The sequence below is a fragment of the Hylobates moloch genome, unplaced genomic scaffold (assembly GCF_009828535.3).
Source record: "Hylobates moloch isolate HMO894 unplaced genomic scaffold, HMol_V3 SCAFFOLD_4, whole genome shotgun sequence".
Classification (NCBI taxonomy): Eukaryota; Metazoa; Chordata; class Mammalia; order Primates; family Hylobatidae; genus Hylobates; species Hylobates moloch.
The window spans coordinates 103,035,963-103,050,923 of record NW_026652279.1 but is presented as its reverse complement, the minus strand read 5'-3'; the positions used below and the strand labels follow the sequence as shown (position 1 = coordinate 103,050,923).

Sequence of the window (14,961 nt, the reverse complement as noted above, 5' to 3'; positions counted from 1 at the left end):
TCACAGCTTTAGAGTGTAGTGTTTTTATTTTTTTAAGGAATTCCTTATTAGGCCCTCTCTTCTAGACCAGATTCTCCTTCCCACTACCTCTCAGAGTTCCCGGATGTGACTAATAAGAGCTTACACAGAGAACGGCAACAAAAACCTCTGGATTTAAAAAATAATAACCAGGTCAACTAGGAAAATAAGCAACTCAATTTACTTAATAGAGAATCTGTTGTTATAAAGCATGTTATCAATTTGATAAAGATTAAGATACAATAGAAGATAAAGTTATGATCTTCCTATAGTTTAGATCTATCAGAAGTCCTAGGTCTTATCAAGAGTTAGAAATATATATATTGTTGCCCTGTTTCATATCTAAGTCAGTATTCTAAAATAATGATAATCCAATCACCAGAAGTCTAATAGTAAAAGAAAAAAAGGAAAGAAAGAAAACTCAATTCTTGAAAGATAAAATAGATTAAAATGTTATTCTGAACCACAAGTTTAATATTTTGAAGAAGGTTGTTCTGTTTGTTTTAATAAAAGTCAAGTTTCAAACATCAGATTGGGTTGGACTACAAAACCTTAAAATGTAAACCCTAAAATCTTATGGGGGGGGGGAGGGGGCAAGATGAAAACAGAAAAGATACTACACTAGCTTATTCTAGAATTCTAACTTTTCAAATCCAATTACTAAGAGCTCAAAGCAGTATGTATTCTGACTGAAACTGCCTTCAACAAAAGAACTCTTGAATGACTTCTTCAAAGCAGAATAAAGACCTACCCCTTATTTGAACTATTTCGCAATTCACTAACCTTCTATTTAGAAGGTAAACTGCAAAGTTTTATTTCTGAAAGGTGTCCGTGTCCTTATTAAAATATTTAAAACCCAGGCATAAGGTAACTCATGTAGATACCTATCATAATAAATCTGAAGCTTGTAATTACTCCTAAATCCTTCCAATTAGATACCATTAAGAATTTTAGATATTAGAAAATTTAGATTATATTAAAAATTAAGAAGCATTAATCATCCCATCAACCTAGTCACCCTATTTATACGAAATACATTTCTACTACCTATAAGCACACATGTAGAATATACATAATAACTATAAAAGAGTTGTCTTATTTGCTTTTAGTAGGGATATATTCATTTTAGACTAGCTTACAATTGGCATAAGAGTAGATTCTTTTCTTGTTTATGTTTCTACTTCTTTCTAATCTCAAATGTTAACAGTAAACCCTAAAGTTTCTAGCGATAATAATTATGTAACATGACCAGAGGGTGGTGATTTCTGCCATTTTAATCTGTGACAACCAATGATTTTCCTGTAGTTTCTTTCTTCAAAAATGCTTTTTACCAATTAATTTCTTGAACTCTGTCAGTAGATTTTCTGACATTACAGAATTTTTTTTCCATGCAACTCAGCCAAAATCACTAAAAATTTAAGGGAAAGCATAATCTAAATGAAACTTAGTCATGGAAGATCCACTTATCATATTCTAAAAATTCTCAAAAATTATTTAAAAAAATAAAGCAATATAGTCATCAATGTTAGAAGAAATGGAATTTAAGTTCAAGAAGTTCACAACTATAATGATCTTTAGGATATTCAAATTCCATTTAAACAAAAAATTTGGTAAGTTTCTAGTTACGGTCTTGCTGAAATTACTAATTCGTAAGTGCCTAGCAGCCTCTTCATACGGGAAACAATTTACCTCACACTGGGAATGTCCTAGTTAATAAAAATGTATCTTTCCTTAATAACAAGCAGAATGCTCTTAAAATAATGGTCCTCTAGGGAGTGTAACAAGCTAGTGATCTGTGGTTTTATGAAGGAAACAAGAGCCTGATTTAAACTAGAATGCTTGGGTATTTCACCTATCATCCCAAGGGCTTTATATTTTTCAAGGAGAAGATGAGGAGGATTTTCCCCAGAGATACAGCCATCAAGCCCAGGCTTAAAAGGGCATGAAAAACAAACAAACAAAAAACAAAAACAGAACAAAAATTAGGTTATTTCTAAAAATGCTTGGGTATAATCCTAGTTCCAGTCCCCATCAAAAGCCACCCCCTAAAATTTAGCCTTCCTTGTGGGTAATCTCAGAAGTTTCACATGGGAAAAAGGCCAAAGTGACTGCCATGGTGCAGACATCAGGCTCACCTGACTACGATGCCTGTGGTTCTATACTGCGTCAGGATGGGAACAGTGGTGCCGATTGCCCCCAACAACTGAGGGCTGCTGAGGACTGCCTCAGGGGTGCATTTGCGGCTCTTTTCCTCCTGTGGTCCATGTGGAAGGAGAGTGCTTCAGAGATGACAAAGAACAGGAAAACAAAAATTCACACAAAGGAAAAGAAAAGTCCCCTCACTAAGGCACATCACACACATAATCCTAAAAGCAAGCAATAAAATAAGCCTGCAAACTGGCCATAGATTGTTATACAGAATACTGAATGTGAGAGCAAATATCCTGGGAAGACAAACTGGAGAGAGGCTGACTGCGGACCAGATCCTGATGTTTTAAAGGGGAAAGAGGTTGCCATCAGCTGTGTGTCCTCTTAGGGTGGTGATGAATATCAAATAATGGCCTAATTAGGGAACAGAAATTTTGAATTTATGTTAATAGCACTAATCGTTTACTAACAATCTTTTTCCTTCAGACAAAAATATAGACATGTCAAAAGCAAAATCACTTGAGGATCAATAAAGCAATCCATTGTTTACAACTTCTGAACATAAAGAAGGTTAAAGATCAAGAATTTTTTTCACAATGAAGCTCCCAGAGAAGTTAGAAGAGGCAGATGATCCTGTGTAGAAATCTACCTGCTTTTTATCACCTTACAGAGAAAACTGAAGTCAAAATTCTAACAACTTACCCTTTCTACTTCATGACATTTTTTCAAGGCATCCCCGTATCTCCCCAGACGCTGATAAGCTGAAATGCATTCTGTCTGAAACCACATACACTGCATTTCATTTAGATTTTCCATGGCAGATGTTCCTTCCTGAAATAGAAGCATTCAAAACTATAGAGAGCAAACAATGAAACAGATACTAAAAATCATTTCCTCTTTACAACTAGGGCTACAGTACTATTATGACAATAGCAGCAATTAGCAAATATATCAGTGTGTTTCCAAACATGGTTTTATATTACAATAGTCCCTCCTTATCCAAGGTTTCACCTTCCATGGTTTCAGTTACCCACAGTCGACCATGGTCTAAAAATATTAAAGGGAAAATTGCAGAAATAAACAATTCATATGTTTTCAACTGCATGCCATTCTGAATACTGTGATAAAATCTTGCACCATCCCACTCTATCGAACCCGGAATGTGAATCATCCCTTTGTCTAGTACATCCACATTGTCTGCTACCTGTCACTTAGGAGCCATCTCAGTTATCAGATGGAAAACGCACATATACATAACGTCTTATTTACCCAGCTCTGCTGGGGTATTTAACACTCTTCATAAAAAGACTCCAAATTACTAAATCTTAGTTTTTAAACACCAAATTTTTTACTTCAACTATTTAAGAAAGTAGTCATATGAAGCATTGTCTATCTTCTGCCTTTCAAGCAAAAGCTATTTCAGCCTTCCTTGCTGACTCGGGGTCACTGTTATGTATGTTCAGTATTTGTCAAATCTGTTAGTAATAGTTGCAGGCCTGTTTTTTGGTTTCCCAGTGTCCCTCCTCCATTGTCACTTTCTTTGTGCCCATGTGTCTGCTTCTATCAGCATCACCTGTTTCATGCCAACTCTTCTACTTTAATATTTCTCCTCTGCAGTCGGATGACAAAACCAAATAACTGAATTTGTTAATTCAGGCTCAATAAAAATTCTGAGAGGAGTGTGAGACATAAATTAACGAATTTTAAGTGCAAGGATACTCAAGTTTTGTTACAGTTTAGAAGAGACATTTAAAATATATTTTATATGACCCCAGGAAAGGATGGCAAAGGTACACTTATATAAATGATTTCAGTCTACAGTTTTTACTCACATTTTGTGTATCAGTTCAATTTTCAGAACACATTAAAAGTCTAAAAACTAGTTATCTCTGGGTGAACAGAATTATTGATGTATTTTCTGTCTTCATTATGGTTGTGTTATATTTTCCATTTTGTTAATGGTCACATATTTTTATAAGAGGAAATCTGTATTACTTTTCATTTCAAAAAGTTTATCAACTATAACTATCCAACATGCATCAGCAACTTTGTACAAAAATTCTAAACTGAAAAATCTGCGAGAAGGAAATACGCGCCCTTCACTTATTTATCAGTAAACAGATATATTCTGATTATTCAGGGTCATTTGCAGTTTTCTTCCCCTGCCTCATTATGTTGTTCACCACACATTATGGATTTGCCTGGCCAACAAACTAGTGTGGATAAAGTGAACAAGCTTGCCATACAGCATGGCAACTTGTCAAAAGTGGATTATCAGAGGCAGTTATGATGAGCAAGCCCAGCCACAGATTTTGGTGACTACTCTCCTTAAATAACCAACTCCTCTCACCTTCTTTCTCACTCTCCTGTGCCTTTAAAGACACTTCCCAGTGTCACTGGGTTTTTTGTTTTCTTAAAAATCACGGAACTTCTTTAAGTTTTGCATAGATTTAGTATCGCTTATCAGAAATGTCTGGAACCAGAAATGTTGCAAAGCTTCTTGATTGTGGAATATTTGCATTATACTTACCAGTTGAGCATCCCAAACCCAAAAACCCAAAATCCAAAATGCCCCAATGAGCATTTCCTTTGACCATCATACCAGTGGCTCAAAAAGTTTCAAGTTTTGGAGCATTTTGGAATTTGGATTTTAGATTTGGGATGCTCAACCTGTATACTTCATATTTAATTGCATTTTACTTCCTATCGCTACCTTGGCCTTCCATGTGGTACTTTTCTCTGAAAACATAATTGGTTTTATGTTGATTCCTTGTACTCTCTTCTTAATTTCAAACCTGTGATACAGTGGAAAGGGCATTGAAGACTTTGAACCTACTGCTATTTACTATGTGGTAGCTGGGACTATAGGCACATGCCACCATGCCCACCTCAATTTTTCTTTTATACTTTATGCTTTTGGTGTCAAGAAATGCTTCCTACTTCAAGCATAAAGAATGCTTCTTTATCCTAAAGATAAACTCCTATATATTTTCTTCTATAAGTGTAAGGTTTGCGTTCCATATTTGATCTTTAATCCACTTGGAACTGATTCGTGTACAGTGAAATTTTCTATTATATTAGATTATATTATAATTAGTTTATCCTAAAGATAAACTCCTTTATATTTTCTTGTGTAAGTATGAAAGGTTTGCTTTCCATATCTGATCTTTAATCCACCTGGAACTGATTCGTGTACAGTGGACAGAGAGGGATATTGGCGGCTTTTTCTCGAACAGGAGTAAATAATTGTCCCAGCAATATATTTTCATCTCTGATTTTTACAGTATCTCTGGGTATATCCCATTTTCCAAATATGTGTGAAATCTGTTTCTGAGCTTTCTACTCTGTTCCATTAGTCTACTTATATATATATATTTTTTTTTTCTGAGACGGAGTCTCGCTCTGTCGCCCAGGCTGGAGCGCAATGGCGCAATCTCGGCTCACTGCAAGCTCCACCTCCCGGGTTCACGCCATTCTCCTGCCTCAGCCTCCCAAGTAGCTGGGACTACAGGCGCCCGCCACTACGCCCGGCTAATTTTTTGTATTTTTAGTAGAGACGGGGTTTCGCCGCGGTCTTGATCTCCTGACCTCGTGATCCGCCCACCTCGGCCTCCCAAAGTGCTGGGATTACAGGCGTGAGCCACCGTGCCCGGCCATCTACTTATATTTTTAACCATAAACATGTATTATAACAGAAAGTCTATGTGGAAAAGGATATAAAGGGATGGTGAAGGAGGGAAAAGGGATGGATGTGTAGCCTATCTCAGGAAACTTAAATTCCTGAATGTCACAGAGACTAGTTCAGAGCAATTAGTTCCACAAAGAAAGAACTCTATGAGCAAGTTAAAAGTAAGACAGAATTAAAAAGCAGTCACAAATTACTAGGGGGACAAAGGATTTGAGATATAAATCAAATTTTACACATAAGTGCTAAAGTATAGCATACTGTTTATATATGTACCAAGATATTTTGCTCTTGCTATTGTTTTTTAACCATCCCCTGCCAGAAACACATACACAGATACGCAACCACAGTAAGAAACCATTCTTAGGATATGGGTTAAATGAGATTTAAAAAATAATAATAAAAATGAATTTTTATAAACTTCCACTGAAGTTCTTCACAAACTGTCTTAATTTAGACAATTATATGCTCATGCATGCTATTTCCTACCCTTGTGAACTTGGAGCACATTTCCTCTGCTTCTTTTATCATATTTGCTCGAAGCATGTATTTTGCACATTTGGAATTGATGAATCTATCAGCTGTGTCCAAAGACTGTGCTTCATCCATCCACTTTGCAGCTTCATTGAGATTACCTATATGCTATAAAAGATAATTAAAGGAACCACAATTTATAATCAAGAGAATATGAGTACAATAAAATGGAAAATAATTTACAAATTTACACAGACAAAAAAGAAATGTCACCATTTCTGTCAAATTTATTTAGAAATCAAAATTACAGTTCACATTTACTAAGAGCTCAATCAAATGATTACACATCTGGAAAATAATTTACACAGACAAAAAAGAAATCTGTCACCATTTCTGTCAAATTCATTTAGAAATCAAAATTACAGTTCACATTTACTAAGAGCTCAATCAAATGATTACACATCTAATTACACATTGATTATACAATTAATATAACATGAAACTACACAGAATTATTAGAAAAAGATTATCAGGGTGCCCTAGAACTTGTTTCCACAAAGAAAAAACTCCAAGGATTCTTACAGTAGCTGAATTCTTCAACTACTCAAAAAACAGGATTCAGATTTTACCTTATAAATTTTTGCTTTCATATAGAATAATTCTATTAGAGTTGGAGTACTAGCAATTGCAGCATTAATATAATCCAAAGCCAAAGAATACTGTCCAAGTTTATCAAAGTGCTGTGCCAGGTAATACTGAACCCAGAGTAGTGTTGTCGGGGGTTCCTTCTCCCCATTCTCTGCAATCAAACAAATATTAAATTATTATAGGAAGAATGTAAAGCAAATTGCATACTTTCTCTCTCCTAATTCATAATGAAATGACTATTGCAATAATAATAAACAAGAAAAACTCAGCAAAAACTACTAATTTCAAAAGAAAGAGGTATGACTTCACAAAGTTCAAAAAGTGGCAGCCATGTAGAGAAACAAGATTGTACTTTGACAGGCTTCTAACCCCAGTCTCACTACAAAGAAATAATGCTGGGGAAAGGACATACATCAGTCTAATTCTGTGAACTCTCAGCCTGAAAGCAAAAGGGCAGCAAGACCAGGAAAAGTCAAGGAAAATAACTTGGCAAAGAGATTTCCTAACTACCACTGCAAGATTTCGGCAGAGGTAAGAACTGCCAAACTGCCATGGCTTACCATTTTCCAGGCCTCAATACTAAATCAGGGATACCCAAAGTTGAAGACTATGACCTATAGGAAGAAGATACACCTGACAAAGTAGAAACAACCCTACCATCTGACAAAAACCTAATTAGAAAAAACACAGCCCAGTCCTCTTAAAAAAGCAGTCACATATATACACTTACCTGAGTTTTATCCTGTTCCCCATCCTGTACCCTCTAACTACAGAGGAGTAGAAAAGAAATACCAAGCTCTCAAAATGGATTTCAGAAGGGAAGACATACTGGTGTAAAAATGAGGAGGAAAGAGTGAATATACCCACACTACATCAAAACAAACAGGTTTCCTAGCGTTGCTGACCAAATCACATGCAAACATACTATAGCACACATTAAAACACAAATAATAAAGGCAATGAGTTAAGCATCTATTCTGTTCCTCTTATATAAACTATATTTCAAGGGAACCAAGTATTTGATGAAGGAAAGTTCTTTATAAGAAAAGTTCCAGCTAACGAATGCAGAAGAAATTATTAGAATCAACAAGGGATCTAGGCAATGATCCTCAATTGCTGAGAGGCCAATGAGGAATTTTTGTCTTGTTCTGTCACCAACGCTAGAGTGCAGTGGCATGATCATAACTAACTGTAGCCTGGAACTCCTAGGCTCCAGTGATCCTCATGCCTCAGCTTCACAAGCAGCTGGGACTACAGGTGAGAACCACCGAACCTGGCTAATATTTTAATTTTTTGTAGAGACAGGGTCTCACTTTGTTGCCCAGGCTGGCCCCCAAATCCTGGCTTTAAGAGATCTTTCTGCCTTAGCATGCCCTACAGTGTTGGGATCACAGGTGTGGAGCCACCATGCCCCCCCCCCACCCCACCCGCTGTCATGAACCTTTTTAATGAGTATAACAGGCTGACAACATCTGAATCTTAATCTTAACATCAAAAAAGAGAGACAACCAGAATGTCTCAAGCTTCCTGATATGATACAACAGGAAGCACAAAGCACCACCCGTATTTAAACAGAACCTGAATCTAATCCAGTAGGCAAACCTAACTATAACTTAAAAGAAGTATGAATGACAGTGAAATACAGCAAATGATACCATGAGAACGGCAATCAACCAAATCCAGAATATGGGATATGTAAGACAAATGAACTTTCAACAAATGACTGTTTTTTTGAAAGGGAGGGGAGAGTTATTGTTCTAGATTAAAATAATGAGACATAACCATCAAATTATGGAGCTATAACAACCAAATATTTGGTGTGAACCTTAACTGGATCTATACTCAAATAAACCAAACACAAAAACTTCTTTTGGATAATGGGGGAAATCTGAATGTGGACTGGCTATCAGATATTATGTCACGAGGTTTTGTGTGACATGGCACTTGATGACTTCTTCTGTTTAAGTGTTTTAAATAGAGATGCACACTAAGGTACTTACAAATGAAACAGTAAGTCTGGAATGTGCCTTAAAAAAACTCAAAGAGGGTGTGGCAGCTCACACCTGTAATCCCAGCACTTTGGGAGGCTGAGACAGGCAGATCGCTAGAGCTCAGGAGTTCAAGATCAGCCTGGGCAACACAGCAAAATCCCATCTCTACAAACCTCCCCCAACCCCCTGCAGACACACACACACACACACACACACAATTAGCCAGGCATGGTGGCACATGCCTATAGTCCTTGCCACTCAGCAGGCTGAGGTGGGAGGATCACTTGAGCCCAGAAGTTCAGCTTGGGCAAAACAGTGAGATCCCATCTCTTAAAAAACATTAGAAAAATACTCAAAGAGTAATGATATGTAAGAGACACATAAGGAACCCGCAAGTTACTATGTGCATGACTGAAAACATTCTAGTGTTTTCTAAAGTAAGTTGCCTTGATTTATATATGCTCCTACAAATACAGAAACAAAGGACCAAACTAAAGAGGATCAAAAGTAATAAGAGGGTAGAAAAAGCAGAGAATTTAGGGATTCAGGAAAAATAGGTTCCAATATAAACTAACTACATGGTCTTAGGCAAGCCATTCAACCTCTCAAGTCTGTTTCCCCATGTTAAAACAAGGTTAAGCCCAGGTGCGGTAGCTCACGCCTGTAATCCCAGTACTTTGGGAGGCCGAGGCGGGTGGATCACGAGGTCAGGCATTCGAGACCAGCCTGGCCAACATGGTGAAACCCCATCTCTACTAAAAATACAACACTTAGCCAGGCGTGGTGGCAGGCACCTGTAATCCCAGCTACTCAGGAGGCTGAGGCAGGAGAATCACTTGAACCCAGGAGGCGGAGGTTGCAGTGAGCCAAGACTGTGCCACTGTACTCCAGTCTGGGTGACAGGACGAGACTACATCTCAAAAACAAACAAACAAACAAAAACTGCACAACGTTAACTCCCATCTCACAGGATTACGGAAAATTTAAATTAAGTAAGATTGAAAGTGCTCTCATTTCACTCACCAATTTGAAAGCCATTTATTAAGTAGCCATTAGGTAGCACACACATAATATACATAAAAGAGCATTACTGTGATTAAAAATGAAATGAGTAATCAAATTCCAATTCAATCTAATTTAAACTTACCATATGGGCTAAAAAAGTCACACGTTTTAAGAGAGGCTTCATAATTAGTAACAAGTTCCTGGATTATAGAAACCTGTTAAAGAAACATATTTTTAAAATTTAAAAATATCTTATTGAAGATATTTTTACCTATTATGGTTTAAATTACATTTGGAAAATATACAGCTTATTTCAGAACTATAAATTAATTAAAATACTAGGGTATCTGCTTTGTCCCCATTCCTAACATGAATATTTCCCCCCTTTGGAGAAGGGGTGGAAAAAAACACAAAATAATGGACATTGCTATATATATGGACCACTCACAAGACAAAAAAAAAAAAAAAATGGACCACTGCTATAAGGGACAAATTATCCACTATATAAATATTCAGATTTTCTAAAATGTCATGCATTACAAAAAAGGGAAATGATTCAAGGTTTGAAAATAAGTGAAATTAAAAATGACTCTTCTGCTTATTGTTGTTAGCAATCCTACAATATAATAATTGTATTGTACTTACTATAATTACGGGGTTTCTTAACCAATTTGCTTATCTACCTACTACAAAATAAGGTTTGGTGCTCACTTCAGCAGCACATATACCAAAATTGGAACAGTAAGAGATTGGCATGGCGCCTGTGAAAGGATGACACACACATTCATGAAGCGTTCTATATTTTAAAAGGAATATTTCTTCACTGTTTTGTGGAAACTGGGGCTTTGACATCTTTATTTTCAGAGAAACAATTATATTTCTCTTATTTCCCTACGCCTCTTTACAAACTAACCAAAATTCACTATGGTTCCCCTGACACTGAAGTGGTCATGTGTCACAAACTCAACAGATTTCTGCATATATGGCTACAAAAGAAACCTCTTCACGCATACCATTTAATATCAGAAGGTATAATTTAGTTAGCTTTATTTTGAATCCAGATTACTCCTCATGCCACAAAGACACAGGACAGTGCCCATGAAACCACTGATCGTTCTAGACACTAGTCAAAACACAAGGCCGAATTGTAACACTTTTCAGGCCTACATGATAGCTTTCTCACATGATGCTGCAGTATACGGCAGGATCTCTAGTAGAGATCAATGGACAGACAATGCGAAAATAAGGTAGGACTATATATTAACAGTAAGGAACATGTGTAAATAACAGAAAAAGGAGAATGTGAAAAAAATTTACACATACTATGACTTCACTAAAACATGTATGTACAGATACCACATACTCAACGAAAATATGACCAAAGACATTAGGGTAGTGGAAAATGAGTATATTCTGTGTTTTTTTTTTTTTTAAAAAAAGATTGTTTAATTTAAAAACAGTGGTTCTGAAAGTGTTATGTTCAGATCATTAATAATACTGTCAAACCTTAGTGTCACCATCACGTGGCAATTTGTTAGAAATATTAGTCGGTACAATCTGTTCTCGGGTGTGTGTGTGTGTGTGTGTGTGTAAGAGACAGGGTCGCCCGCTGTCACCTAGGCTGGAGTGCAGTGGTGTGATAGTCGCTCACTGTAGCCTTGAACTCCTGTGTACAAGCAATTGTCCCACCTCAGCCTCCCAAGCAACTAAGACTACAGGCATGTATTATCATGCCCTGATATATTTTTTTTTTTTTTTATGAGACGAAGTCTCACTATATTGCCTAGGCTTGTCTGGAACTCCTGGGCTCAAGCGATCCTCCCGCCTCCACCTACCAAAGTGCTGGGATTACAGGTGTGAGCCACCATGCCTGGCCTGTACAGTCTGTTTTTAACAAGCCATCTGTAATTTCTGATACACAATTAAGAGTTTGAGAACCACTGATTAAAAAAAATTGCAAAAAGACTTTTATTATAAAGCAAAATTAAAGTTAACAGACTTTTTTTTTTTTTTTTTTTTTTTTTTTTTTTTTTTTTTTTTTTGAGACGGAGTCTAGCTCTGTCGCCCAGGCTGGAGTGCAGTGGCGCAATCTCGGCTCACGTTAACAGACATTTTTAACCCACCATAACCTCCCCACCAATCTCACCTAGAATATCTGTAACTTAAAAACCTTTTTTACAAACTTAGAAATTTAGTACTCAAGTTGTTAAACTTATAAAGGCAAATAATTTTTTTCAGGAACTTGCGCCTTCTACTGGTAGTTGCTAAAACTGCAACTAGAGGTGGTTTTTAAAAGGGCGGACCTTTAGGCATCTCTAGGGTGAAACCTATGTTTTTTTTTTTTGTTGAGATGGAGTCTCGCTCTGTCACCAGGCTGGAATGCAGTGGTGCAGTCTTTGCTCACTGCAACCTCCACCTCTTGGATTCAAGCAATTCTCTGCCTCAGCCTCCCGAGTAGCTGGGATTACGGGCACCCAGCTAATTTTTGTATTTTTAGTAGAGATGAAGGGGTGAAACCTATTTTTAAAGAAGTCAATTTTAACAATAAAGGGTACCACAAAACATACACTGAAGTTACATATAATCCTTCATAAAAGAATATAAATACTTCTGAATAAAACAGATCTCCAGATTCAGAACTTCAAAACAAAATCTGATTACGGGGGAAAAAAGATAATGGAAAATTCACAAGAAATCTCCTACATTTAAAAAAACAACAAAGGGGACTGACCGTTCTGGTTCATTAGGCATACTTCTTGAATATATTTTATATATATATAAATTTTTGTTTTTTTGAGACCAAGTCTCACTCTGTTGCCTAGGCTGGAGTACAGTGGTGTGATCTCAGCTCACTGCAACCTCTGCCTCCCAGGTTCAAGCAATTCTCCTGCCTCAGCCCCCTGAGTAGCTAGAACCAAAGGTGTGCACCACCATGCCCGGCTAATTTTTGTATTTTTAGTAGAGGGGGTTTCACCATGTTGGCCAGGCTGGTCTCCAACTCCTGACCTCAGGTGACCCGCCCACCTCGGCCTCCCAAAGTGCTGGGATTACAGGTGTGAGCCACTGTGCCAAGCCAAAATTTAGTTACTTTATTTTTATTTCTTGAGATGGGGTATCACTCTCTCACCCAAGCTGGAGTGCGGTGGTGTGAACTCGGCTCACCACAACCTCCACCGCCTGGGTTCAAGCGATTCTCTTGCCTCAGCCTCCCGAGTAGCTAGGGGTACACGCGTGCACCACCATGCCTGTATAATTTTTGTGTTTTTAGTAGAGATGGGGTTTTGCCCTGTTGCCCAGGCTGGTCTCAAACTCCTCGGCGCAAGCAATCTGCTCACCTTGGCCTCCCAAAGTGCTAGGATTACAGGCATGAGCCACCACTCCCGGCCTTATGGTTACTTCTCATTCAGTAATTAAGTGAACAATTTTCTAAATTTTCTATGAAAGTTAATCTAAGAAGTTTTACTCAAGTATAAGACTTATTTCGCTCAAGTTTACTTACCATTTATATTTAATTAGGTAGTGTGTAATCTGACAAATATGTAATAGCTATTCTTCTTTAAAATGGTGTTTTGCCTCCGTTATTTTAAAATCAAGAAAGCCAATCCACTTAAGTATCTGAGATCACAACAAAAACATAAATGGCCACCTTAAATTTTATGGCCCATATTTTTCTTACAATGTGAAAAATTTTCCAAGTTCAGCCACCTTCTCCTGATTTACTTTCTTCTAACAGCTACATTAGATCAAGATGGAAGAAGCTTTTTATCTTTAACAAAATCTAACCTAAGATAATACTATAACTGTTATAATTTCCTAAAGTATGTCCTTGGTGACCAGCTTTTCTTATGTAAGAGTTAAAAGAACTCTTTATTAACCTTAAAGACAAAGTCCCACAACATCGTATCCGATACACATTTTTTTCACAGTAAAGAGACAAATCACAGGTTTAAAATGTCACTGCAATATGAAAGTTACTAATTAAGTACACTAGTTTATCAACAAGGACTAAAATTGCTGAATTAGGTTCTGATACAAGCACAATTACTAGTGATAATTTTGGTGCTAAAGGGGCTAGTTACAGAGGTAAACTGTCCAAGAACAATGACAATAAAATAAAAGTAACTACAGAGACGAGCTGTGAGAAGGGTGGGACTTACCATCTAATTTAGAGAGTAAGGGAAAATTACCATTTCTTGAACATGTTCAAACCAAGTACTTTACAAACTTTATCATTTAATTAAAACACACACCAATGCTTTACGTATTTTCCCCAACTTTATGAAAATACAAATATTCATATATTCAAAGCACATGAGCACTGATGTCCAACTTCAATGGAATCAAAGTGTACCAACCCAGGCAAACCTGGATGTTGACTCACTGAACGTCTTCACTTAAGAGCCTGACACTCACAAACGAATGGCTAAAAAACAAGTACTTTCTATCAGTGAATATGGAAGTCCCAAATTAATGTACACCTCTTCTTAGAGCCTTTAAACATTTTGGGGCTGGGTGCGGTGGTTCATGCTATAATAATCCCACAGCACTTTCGGGGGCTGAGGCAGGCAGATCACTTAAGCCCAGGAGTCCAAGACCAGCCTGGGCAACATGGTAAAACCCCATCTCTACAAAATAATACAACAAGAAGTTAGCTGGGTGTAGTGGCCCGTGCCTGGAGTCCCAGCTACTTGGAAGGCTAAGGCAGGAGAATCGCTTGAGCCCAGAAGGTGGAGGTTGCACTGAGCCAAGATCGTCCCATTGCACTCCAGCCTGGGCAATGGGAGTGAAACTCTTATCTTAAAAAAAAACTGATTTCCTTTTTTGGCCAGGGAAGAGGGGAGACAGGGTCTCTCGCTCTGTTACCCAGGCTGGAGTGCAGTGATGCGCTCTCACTGCAGCCTTCACCTTCCAGGCTCAAGTGGTTCTCCCACCGCAGCCTTCCAAGTATCTAGAATGCGCCACTGTACTTGGCTGATTTTTGTATTTTTTTGT

The 14,961-nt window shown here is 37.4% G+C and overlaps 1 protein-coding gene and 1 non-coding gene across 7 annotated transcripts in view; one reads left to right on the top strand and one right to left on the bottom strand.

Moving 5' to 3' along the window:
- NAA16 (N-alpha-acetyltransferase 16, NatA auxiliary subunit) overlaps positions 1-14,961 on the bottom strand; it is a 74,923-nt gene that overhangs the window by 20,342 nt on the left and 39,620 nt on the right. For 3 of the 6 annotated variants that reach the window (XM_032150762.2, XM_032150763.2, XM_058437806.1), the window contains 4 exons: positions 10,112-10,184; positions 6,955-7,124; positions 6,341-6,493; positions 2,869-2,997 (listed from right to left, as the gene is read on the bottom strand). In XM_032150762.2, coding sequence (XP_032006653.2) covers positions 2,869-2,997; positions 6,341-6,493; positions 6,955-7,124; positions 10,112-10,184 — 525 coding nt within the window. Of the gene's footprint in view, positions 1-2,153; positions 2,298-2,868; positions 2,998-6,340; positions 6,494-6,954; positions 7,125-10,111; positions 10,185-14,961 lie in introns of those variants that run through there. The other 3 variants (XR_004247738.2, XM_058437807.1, XM_032150767.2) reach the window with 3 other exon arrangements.
- LOC116467652 (U6 spliceosomal RNA) lies at positions 10,673-10,775 on the top strand. Its single transcript, XR_004247867.1, has one exon. It is a non-coding gene; the product is annotated as a U6 spliceosomal RNA (small nuclear RNA).